This window comes from Meles meles, chromosome 5 (genome assembly GCF_922984935.1).
Source record: "Meles meles chromosome 5, mMelMel3.1 paternal haplotype, whole genome shotgun sequence".
Lineage (NCBI taxonomy): Eukaryota > Metazoa > Chordata > Mammalia > Carnivora > Mustelidae > Meles > Meles meles.
The window spans coordinates 57782315-57793730 of NC_060070.1; the positions used below are offsets into that span (position 1 = coordinate 57782315).

At 43.4% G+C, this 11416-nt stretch overlaps 1 protein-coding gene across 1 annotated transcript in view; it reads right to left on the bottom strand.

Annotated features, from left to right (window-relative positions):
* ADGB (androglobin) overlaps window positions 1-4034 on the bottom strand; it is a 191142-nt gene extending 187108 nt beyond the window's left edge. Inside the window, exons 1-2 of the mRNA XM_046004182.1 lie at window positions 3971-4034; window positions 710-1316 (exon numbers count right to left, since the gene is read on the bottom strand). Coding sequence (XP_045860138.1) covers window positions 710-783 — 74 coding nt within the window. The 5' untranslated portion in view covers window positions 784-1316; window positions 3971-4034. The remainder of the gene's footprint in view (window positions 1-709; window positions 1317-3970) is intronic.
* Window positions 4035-11416: the final 7382 nt, after the last annotated feature.

An 11416-nucleotide genomic window follows, 5' to 3' on the forward strand; every position in this document is an offset into this window, starting at 1 on the left:
AAAAGATTTTATTTATTTATTTATTTGACAGAGAGAGAGATCACAAGTAGGTAGAGAGGCAGGCAGCGAGAGGGGGAAGCAGGCTCCCCTCTGAGCAGAGAGCCTGACACCGGGCTAATCCTAGCACGGACGGACGGAAATCATGACCTGAGCCAAAGGCAGAGGCCCAACCCACTGAGCCCCCCAGGCGTCCCTAGGTTTAACTTTTTAAAACCATTTTACTTCTGATGTCATCTGAGAGAAGTTCTTTAGTTGTTGAATGGGGCCCACAGAAGCTAGGGAATCGCCATTAAGCACTGAGTCCAAATCTCTCTCTCTCTCTCTCTCTCTGTGTGTGTCTGTCATTATTGGGGCCAGGAAGATGTGACCCTAACGAGACATCTTTTGAGTTATGCCTTTTTCGTCAGGCAGCTGCACCCCAGGAAGTGCCTGGGTGGGCTATGAAGGAGCGGAGGGGCGGGAAGAGCGGGAGGTTCACGGAGGGAAACCAAAAGTGCCACTGGGCACCTGAGGCAGAGAAACCAGGGGCTCTGGGAAGGGGGAGGGTGGAGGTAGGCATGAGGAAGGAATGGGAGCATGAATCTCCCAGAGAAGACAGAGGAGCTGCGAGTAGGCCGGCCCCACTGCCGCCCTGGCAGAGCCTGCTGCAGGAGAGCAGCCCCAGGACCAGGCTAGGCCAGGGCGGGACGGGCAGGCAGAGGTCCCTTACTCTTTAGATTTATCCGATCCGTGCGCCGAGTTGATACGATGCACCTCTTTCTTTTTGGTTTGTTTGGAGGCCATGGTGGAGGCAGACTCGGACCCGGGAACCAAGTGGCGACTGAGCTCTGAGCGAGGAGCTGGCACCGGGGCCGCTCCGCGTCTGCGGTTGCCAAGGAGACGGCGGCCTCGTTGCCGCAGCAGAAGGGCGGGTCCCCCGCGGCTCTAGCGCAGCGGCTCGGGGGGCGGCGACCCGGGAAGCTAGCGCGGCGAGCTCAGGTCTCCACCTCCAGGTGGCCTAGGGGTAGGGTGTCTGGGGAGGACTCCGGGGGGCCTTGGCATGGATTTGACGATGGGGATGATAGGCAGCTGTCATAAACCGCAGCTCTATCAGGTCCGCTCTACCTGGCTTTGCTCTTTGGAACCGTAGACATACTCTTCTCTTTTGGATTTTCAACTATTTGAAGACGGTTTATTATGCGATGTCGCCTCTCCTCAGGTCTTCTCTCCGCTGAGCAAGCTCTTTCAGTTGCAACTAAGGACACATTATGGACGCTCCGAATTGCTAATGGCTTGCAAAGGGCGGTCCAGGAGAATAGGGTGGGTGCAGGGGGATTCTGTATGGAAGACAAGATCATGACACCCTTAGTTGCTCAAGTTTAGCTAATAATGAATGAAGTCTGTGATGGAAAAGCCCAGTGTCTCCGCGGTTATATAAAAGAATAAATCCCAGTCGTAGAGTTGAGAGGCCCTTGATACACTCACTTGGGAAGGCACTGGAGGAGAAGACAGATCCAAGCAAACCAAGACCCATTTAGGCTCAAACCTAATGCTCTGCCGGTCCATAGTGGTATTTACTAGTTGCCTTTGGCAAGTTTTTCCTTTTGAGCCTCATTTACTCATTTGTAAACAGGAGATGCTAATATCTAACTCACGATTTTCTCTTAAAAAAAAAAAAGTATGTAAAATGCTTGGCACACGATGAACACTCAGCAAATAGAGGGCAGATGCCATGAGTGAATGAAATCCAGCCATGCTTAGACTGGAAATGCTTTAAAACTTATTCAGTGGGTTAAAGCCTCTGCCTTCGGCTCAGGTCATGGTCTCGGGGTGCTGGGATCGAGCCCCGCATCAGGCTCTCTGCTCAGCAGGGCGCCTGCTTCCTCCTCTCTCTCTGCCTGCCTCTCTGACTACTTGTAATCTCCTGTCTATCAAATAAGTAAATAAAATCTTAAAAAAAAACAAAAACAAAAACTTATTATAATAAAGCAAAATGTTGTGTGGGCCAAAAACAACCTCACTGTAGTGAGATCTGGCCATGCACAGGCCTGAGGTTTAGAACCCCTGTGAAGTTCCTTGGCGGCTACCGTGAGCCTAGAAATAATTAACTATCTTTAAATAATCCCCTTTAAATAATCTTGGGACTGAGCATTGCTCAGAGGCCCAATTCCGCAGGGGAAAACCAGCCTCCTGTAAAGCAAATCTTTCAGCTCTTTTGACAAACAAATGCCTGGCCCTCTGCACTCAGCGTAGCCTTTGCTGGTACACTGTCCCAATCTTATTGTTTCGGGGTGTTCCACAAATGACAATCGATTGGACAGCAACATCATTGTACTTCTATATGCAAGATAAATAACTTCAGAGTCTGTCGTGTTAATGTTGTGACTGAAGAAGTACCCTACAGGGGCACCTGGGTGGCTCAGCGGGTTAAAGCCTCTGCATTCGGCTCAGGTCATGATCCCAGGGTCCTGGGATCAAGCCCCGCATCGGGCTCTCTGCTTGGCTGGGAGCCTGCTTCCTCCTCTCTCTCTCTCTGCCTGCCTCTCTGCCTACTTGTAATCTCTATCTGTCAAAAAAATAAATCTTTAAAAAAAAAAAAAAAAAGAGAAAAAAAAAAAAAAAGAAGTACCCTACAAACATCTATATATTTGAAGACAAAAAAAGGCATCTTGAGGGCTCCGCCTCATTTATCCCAGGATTGAAATTTCCAGAGAACTCCTGAATGAAAATACAGGACCAAACTTTGAGAAAATATTGTTGAATACCAGATCTTATCAAAGTAACCAAGTGCATACCCAGAAGCATATACAAAGACTGTTGGGTATAAACAGCACAATTTTAAGCAACAAACCCATGAACAGGTGAATTTCACCTTGAGCCAAGGTCATCCCTGAACTCCTTGTTAAAGACCCTTAGAAAAGAAAAGTCTTAGAAATCAAATCCTCTTTGGCCCACCCATATGTTATAGATGAAAACCTCCAGACCAAGAGAAGTGTCTTGCCAAAAGTTTCACAGCTACTGGTGGGTGTAGTCTGGATTAGAGGCACTAAAAGGAGGAGCACTGGTCTAAGCCAAACATACCAGTACTCCCACTCAGAAACTGCTTTCTCCTCTATTAAATTAGGACAAAAATAAGGCAGTTGACATAAGAATGAAATGAGATAATAAAAAAAATTTTTTTTTGAAAATATAAAGTCCTTAATTAATTCTTAGTCCAGTGTTCTTTCTCCTTTATTATGCTATGTATACAACATCCATAAACAGAATTTCTCTTCGTTCTGGAACTAAACGCTGGTCAGGCCATTATTCTAAGTGGCAAACATGCTCCCCTATAAGCCATAAAATGGCATTCATATGTGTCCGTGCAAAAAAAGGACAATCGGCCCTACATGTATCTTTTAAGAAAAACATTTGTGTTATGTACAGATGATAATCATGGTCAATGCCGTTTTGAAATACCAGTAATAATTGTGACTTACTGCATTCCTTCTACATGCCTGACTTAGGGAGGGGTGCTAGCTCCTTAGGGCATGCATAGGCTTTAGAGGGAAACATGAATTTTAATGCTGACTCTTATTAGTTGAGTTACCTTGGGTAAGTTATTCATACCTTCTGGATTCCATTCTCTTTGTGAAAAGGGAAAGATAATACTTAGCTCAAATGTTGTGTTTGGGGACATCATAAACACTCAAGTAATGATAACTAATATCATATTTCACAAGTAAAGAAGCTATCGTGCAGAGAGGTAAAGAGGTTTGCAGGGACATGGGGCCGGGCAGAGCAGGCTGAGCCAAACTCCGCAGCAATATCCCAGGCTAACTAACCTTGTTGCAATCTTTCAGAGTCACAAATCCAGACGAGTGCCCTGCAACTCAGCTCATGGATTTCTAAGTTCTCTGGTTGTTGAATAACTTTCAAAGGCTGAGAAACAGGGCTTACCTGTTCTTAGAGCTACTACCCACAGTGCAGCCTGTCTCGGATCTATACTTACTTTTTAAGGAAGAATTTTTTGACTTCAGGCAGCAGGAACACTCCCGGGCTCCACAGGGAAGTCGTTAGAAATACTCACTTCCCCATCCCTGCAGTAACAGAATAGGCAGGGCTCTCTCTTTGGACTAGTTGGGGATCTGCTGAAATGGGGAAGTGAACTTTGGTAATCACTTCTCCACCCACCATTGGGAGCTCCAGATGACTGGAACTAGGCGGGGTCAGGCAAAGAGAGGGGCAGCATTCCTGTTTCTAAAGCCTTAGGTCTGGGCACCTTTAGACACTCGGTCCTGTGGCCAGAAAGTTAACATCCATGGTGCTTTTCAGCCCCGTCTTTGCAGTCAGGTCAGGTCTAAGTCCCCTAGAATTTAAGCGATCAGATGAGAAGGTGTAAATTCTACATGTTCTGCTTCTGGTTCCTGTGACTTGACCTTTCAAATTTTGTCCTTCGAGTGCCATTCTTCTGTACCGTTGACTTCATTTTCTTTTATTTGCCACGGAGCTTTATGCATCCTAAAATTCTTACAATATCCTGCTTTCTTCTTATCCTTCCTTATGCCCTGGCCCTTCTCACGTGCTAGCCTCCAAGAGCACAAGAGCAGGACCTGTTTGAGTTCTCACCAAATTCGGTTCAAGGTTCCAAACTCCCTCAACATCTCATCATCCGAGCTCACACCTACTGAGAACTCACTGTCTGCTTGGCATTCTACAAAGCTCTTTTCCTGCATTAACTCACATAATTCATAGAAACAACCCAGGAATTTGTTAATATTACAATCTCTTTTTTGTGTAAACAAGGAAACAGGCAGAAAGGTTAAGTTAAATTACTGTGTCAGGCAGGATTCTCACCCACACAGTCTAGCGCCAGACCAATGCTCTTTACAATCCCATTAATCTGCCTTGAACTCAGTATCACAGCCCTATGAGGTGTACAATCAGCCCATTTTATTTATTTTTTTAAAAGATTTTATTTATTTATTTGACAGACAGAGAGAGATCACAAGTAGGCAGAGAGGCAGGCAGAGAGGAGGAAGCAGGCTCCCCGCTGAGCAGAGACCCCGATGCGGGGCTTGATCCCAGGACCCTGGGATCATGACCTGAGCCTAAGGCAGAGGCTTAATCCACTGAGCCACCCAGGCACCCCAATCAGCCCATTTTATAGAGAAGAAAAGTGAGCTTTTGGCCAAAGTCCAAAGCACAGAGGGAGTGGAGCCGCAGTGTAAATGTGAGCAGTCTGGTTCCAGAGTGCACACTATTACATCATTTGTATTGTATCGTATTGTATTTCTTTATTGTGGTAAGAACACTTAATACAAGATTTTAGCATACTTCTGAATGTACAGTACGGTGTTGTTCATTGTAGACACCATGCTCTACGACAGATCCCTAGAACTTACTCAGCTTGCAAAACTAAAACTTTATACTTGTGGTCGCTCTTCGCCCTCTGCTACACCTTCCCCTTCAGAGGGAGTATAGAGGAATGGTTACTCTATGTTATGGAAAATATTTAAAATTGCAACTTAGATTCAGTCTTGTCCCCTAATGTTCTGCCTCTCCGGACCCCACTAGTTATGGAGGATTTGAACCTTGCAGATATGAAGCCAAATGTCCCTGCTGAAGATAGTCTCATTAGTCTGGGTAGATATTAACTTATAGTTTAATTATCTTTGAGAGTAGGGATTCTCAACAAAAATGGGAGACTAAGGAAATAAGATATTTTCATGATAGTGGCTGAAAAACGATTTCCATTTGGGTTAGTTATTTAAATATGAAGCAGAAGTTTTCCAGGGTGTAATAAAACACTTCATGGGGTTGCATAGGAACCTGAAGTTGGACAGTATTGCAGTCACCTCCCCTATGACAGGCGGTTATGTCACTCAGCCCAAGGTCATGACTTCTCCTGGACAGCTGCCTGCATCTCATTAGCGCATGTAAGGGAGGGGATAAAACCTCCACAATCCTGAAAGTTTCTTCTCTTTCCAGAGCTCCCTTGCTACTGGTGGAGACTTTGATCACAATGACACTGCACTCTATCCTCTGTCCGATCCTGCTTGCCTTCCATTTAGAGATATTACCCAAAACACCCACTAGTAAACATCAACCATTCAAATCTCTGAGTGCTGGAGTTCGTTTCCTGAAAACTGACGCAGCGCTGTTGATCTCAGGCATGATTCTAGGAAGCGGACTCTCAAAGGAGAATTAGAAAAGTTTCTGCTCCCAAACAAAAGGCAGGGACTGCATTTACCTTCTCGTGTGCAATAACTAACACACTGAATGAGATAGATGAAGACATTGGCAATGAAAGGCAGTGTTCCCCCAAGAGGTAGAAAACAAAAAAGACAGGCTTTATAATCGTCCTAGCTTACTGTGAGGCTCTGCCATGGAGCGGGGCGGGGGTGGGGGGGCACGGTTGGACACTGGCAAAGGCCGATGGTGCCCCTGATTTGGGGAGACAGAGTTTGAATCCAGGGAAGCTTTGTGGCTAAAGTTTCCAACTCAGAGTATGTGGAGGAGTGAGTTATACAGAGAGGAGAAACTTGAGGGCAGGCCCTCAGTGTCTGTCTGAGTGCCAGTCTGCACAAGCACGTGAAAAAATGTCCTGAGGCCACAGTAAAACCATGGGAGACGATTAGAAGGAGCAACCTTCTTTGAGTTCACATAGGGCCTATTCCCACCAGCGTGACTGGAGACGCCTCATAATTCACAGGAAATGGGCCTTGGAATTTTGCCTCAGTAGGGATGAAAATTTCACTCTGTACTAATACTTCATTGTCGCATCTAACAAACCTTAGAAGCAGAACCTGAAATGATCACTCTGTTTCCATGTAAGTTAACAGATTCCCTGAACAGATCTTAAGAATGTTCAGAGGTAGTAGTAAAATAGCCAACACCCAATAGGTAGAATTCAAAATTACTGGTACCCAATAAAGATTACCAGGCTTGAAAAGAAGCATGAAAATATGTCCTATTAAAAGGAGGAAAAGACCAACCAATTGAAAAGGAATGAGAAAAAAAGAATGGATGATGGAATTAAGCAGGATATTAAAATAGTTAGCAAGTTAGAAGTTAGCAGGAAAATTGAATATGTTAAGTTCAGCTGAAGAACATCTAAAACTGCAAATACAATGTTCATGTTGAAAAACTGTATACGGGATGGGATTGATGGCAGATTAGACACTGCAGAAGAACAGGGAATTAGTGAATTTGTGAATTAGTGAATTTGAAGACACAGCAATACAATTAATCCAAATGAAACACAGAGGAAAAAGACAAGAAGAAGAAGGAAGAGGAGAAGGAAGAGGAGGAAGAGGAAGAGGAGGAGGAGGAGGAAAGCATAGGGAGCTGTGAAACAACCTCAAAGAAACTAATACATGCGCAGTTAAAGTCCCTGAATGGGCAGGGAGGGTAGGCAGGTGGGTAAAGAAATACAGAAACCTCAAATGGAAAAATAATAATTGAAAATTTTCCAAATTTTTTTAAATATTTTATTTATTTGACAGAGAGAAATCACAACTAGGCAGAGAGGAAGGCAGAGAGAGAGGAGGAAGCAGGCTCCCCGTGGAGCAGAGAGCCCGATGTGGGGCTCGATCCCAGGACCCTGAGATCATGACCTGAGCCGAAGGCAGAGGCTTTAACCCACTGAGCCACCCAGGCGCCCCGAAAATTTTCCAAATTTTCTTAAGTCCATAAATTCTAGGAACTCAATAAACCCCAAACCCAACAAACATGAAAACATCTATACCCAGAGACATCATGATCAGCTTGATTAGAAACACAGTTAAAGGGAAGATTTTAATCTGGAAACTGGGAGCTGACCAGTCAGTAAGGAGGAGTCCATCACAGGTGACAGATGGAACATCAACAGCACGACATAGGTTTGACCGCAGCTGTGGTAAACTAGAACAGCGTGTTTGTGGAAGAAAATGCACCAACAGGTATTTCTCAGGCCTATGAGAGTTTCAGGAAATAGTTCCTGAAGAACTGAAAAACAGGAAGGCTGTTACCATTTCACAATATGAAATATAATTATAATATAATATAAATATTTTAATATATCCATCTATTAAATTCTCATCTATGACACTTCTAGGTCAATTTCAGTTAGTTTAATTTTCCCCCTTTCATGGGGTCTATTGTTCTCCTTATTTGCTACATTTTTTATTAGTTACAAGACATTGTGAATTTTACCATGTAGGATACTGGCAGTGTATACTATAATATCTGTTTCTTTTGTAACTTTAACTTAATTGTGTTTATCTGGAGGCTTAGTTTACTTGGAGATTTAACTTTATGCCTTGGGTATTTCTAAGTAGATCAATAAGATTTGGTTTCTGTTCCTGAAGGAATTGATCTTATGGAACAAACAGAAACCAGAACAAATACTTACAAAATGATGCCATGAGTTCAATGAGAAAGATGTGAGTCAGACACAAAGGAAGCCTCAAGTACAGATATCCAAGGGGATGTCCTCAGCATGGGTGACCAGTGACAAGCATCTAGTGAAAGTCACTGACACATGGGCATAGGCACAGAAGAGATAAATGGTGACAGTGAGAGTGACAATTCAGATCTGGGTCATGGAGCAGCCCTGGGCGACTTGCTGCAGCCATAAGTTGTGCATGGTGAGAGCTGGCACTTTGGGAGCCTGGGAAGAGTGAACAAGGTGATGAAAGGACACTTGTGCAGAGGAAGGCCACCAAGTTAATTTAAAGGACTGTGGATAGACAGAGTGTGAGTTTATTAGTGTAGTAATCTGATCTTCAACCAAACGCCATCACATACTAGAAGCCGTGCTATTTAGACTCTTTGAACCTCATTGTATTTGTCCCCCCAGCCAAAGGTTGTAATTGGATTATTGGGATGATTGACTGAGATATGTTAGAAACAACAAAACAAAGTTTAGCATCGTCATTCTCCTATGAAGCACCATTATTTATCTCTGTGACAGTTCTAAAGTAATGGCCAAAACTACAATTGCAAAGAAAGGACTAACAGAATTTTGTGTTAGGGAGACCTATGAGAACTTTAAACAACTTCAAAAATTTAGGGGAGGGTAAAAAATAAATTAGATTGAAGTATAATTTTAGAATATGAGAGTTTCAAGGGAAAAAGCAAGGCTTCCTGATTATAATAATGTATTTCCACAAAAAACCTCCACATTATATATCTGAGGAAGAGAGTCCTTCTCTCTTTCAATTTAATTTTTGTAATTTTTTAAAAGATTTGTTTTTTATTTGAGAGAGAAAGAGAGAGGAAGAGAGAGAATCCTCAAACAGACTTCCCTGCTGAGTGTAGAGTCCAATGCGGGGCTCATTCCCAGGACCCTGAGATCATGACCTGAGCCAAAATCAAGAACCAGACGCTTAGCTGAATGAGCCATGCAGGCGCCCCTCTAGTAATTCTTTTTTCCTTTTTTAAAGATTTTATTTATTTATTTGATAGAGATAGAGAGAGCACAAGTAGGCAGAGAGGCAGGCAGAGAGAGAGGGAGAAGCAGGCTCCCTGACAAGCAGGAGCCCCATGTGGCTCAATCCTAGGACCCTGGGATCATGACCTCAGCTGAAGGCAGACGCTTAACAAACTGAGCCACCCAGGCCTAACACCCCCCTCCCCCAGTAATTCTTTACATTCATTAAACTCATTCAGTTTCCGCACATTTATGTCTCATATACATTGTATGAATGCTATTTATACAAGAAAAGTTAACATTTATAAATATATCATAGTGTTTAAAAATACACACCTTTAAAGTAATCAGAAGTGTGGTGCAGGGATAAAATACCCTTTTATTCAAAAAGTATTGATTTGGGGAGTGCCTGGGTGGCTCAGTCAAGCATCTGTCTTTGGCTTGGGTCATGATCCTGGGGTCCTGGGATTGAGCCTTGTGTCAGGTTCCCTGCTCTGCGGGGAGCCTGCCTTGCCCACTCCCACTATTTGTGTTCCTACTCTTGCTGTCTGTGTCTCTCTGTCAAATAAATAAATAAAGTGTTTAAATAAAAATAAAAATAAAAGTACAACTTTGGAATCATAAAATATAAAGACAAGTAAATATACCTCTAATCTCATCTTACAGAAATGACCGCAGATTTGATGTATAGAGCCTTCCCATATATACACAAGTCATAAACATGAAATGGTGATTATACTACTTGGTTTTTTCACTTCTCTATGTTGCCCACATTTACCATTGCTATTTAAGAATTTTCTACATCATGATGTTTCACAGCTCTGTAGTAAACCATCATATGAGTACACTTAACCATTGTCTTATTGTTGGACTTTAGGTTATTTCTTCTGTTTATTTAATGAGACTACCAAGCTGATGAAACTCAATACAGTCAAGACTGACAGGAGACAGGACTGAAGCCTGACCTCCAGGGCCAGTTCTGAGTGGTTTGGGTACGTCATTTCACCTCTCAGGGTTCCCAGTTTTCTCACTTGAAAATTTTCAGGCTGAACCTAGATGCCAGCACTCCCAGGATGCGAGAACACTTTGGTGGGGAAGGTCTTAGGTTGGGCACTGAGGTGGCGAACGCTCAACAATGGGAAGGTAGCATAAGGACCTATAGTTTGTGGCAGAACTAAAACAGCAAGAAGTGAGTAGTGGCCCTGGAAAAAGTGGGAAAGCATCAAAATACCCCAGCTTCTACCAGCTGTTTCTCTGAGAACTAAAGAGGACTGACATCCAACCTTGCCATCTCTTCGAGACTCCAAATATGCATGAGTCTGTTGGACGGTGATGCTTACAGGTGTGCTGGGCATTTTACCTTGTTTGCATTTGTGCCTATTTTCAGCATCATAAACAAGTTTTTGAAAAACATGGTCTACAAATACACATTAAAGAGAACACTCTCTGCTCAGCGGCGAGCCTGCTTCCCTCTCTCTCTCTCTCTGCCTGCCTCTCTGTCTACTTGTGATCTCTCTCTGTCAAATAAAAAAAAAAAAAGTTTATAAGACTGGAAGAGAAAAAAGAGCACTGGGTAATAAAAACTTTGTCAAGCAAATGGATTCACTCATTCTCTCATTCCACAAATATTTATTGAATATCTACTATGTTCCAGTCCCAGTTCCCAGGGATGGAGAGCTATAGGGAGGATACAAAACAGACAATGCCCCAGACCTCTTGAGCTTACATTCTAGGAGAGAGAGACAGCTGACACACATACAAAATACTGTATGTTTTTCCAGCATGTCAGATGAGGCTAATTACTAAGCAGGAAAAGGAATTAGGGTAAAGAAAATAGGAAATGTGGGAACGAGGAGGAAGTTGCTATTTCCTATTAAGGGTGCAGCAATGACCACTCTGTTAACTGTGCCTCTGAAGAGAGACCTGAAGTGTATAAAAGATCAAACCATTCCTTCCTCCTAGGGAAAGCTGATTCCAGAAAAGTCAATCACAGGTTATCTTTTGAGGTAGGAGGGTATGTTGTGTGTTCTATTGCCACCGATG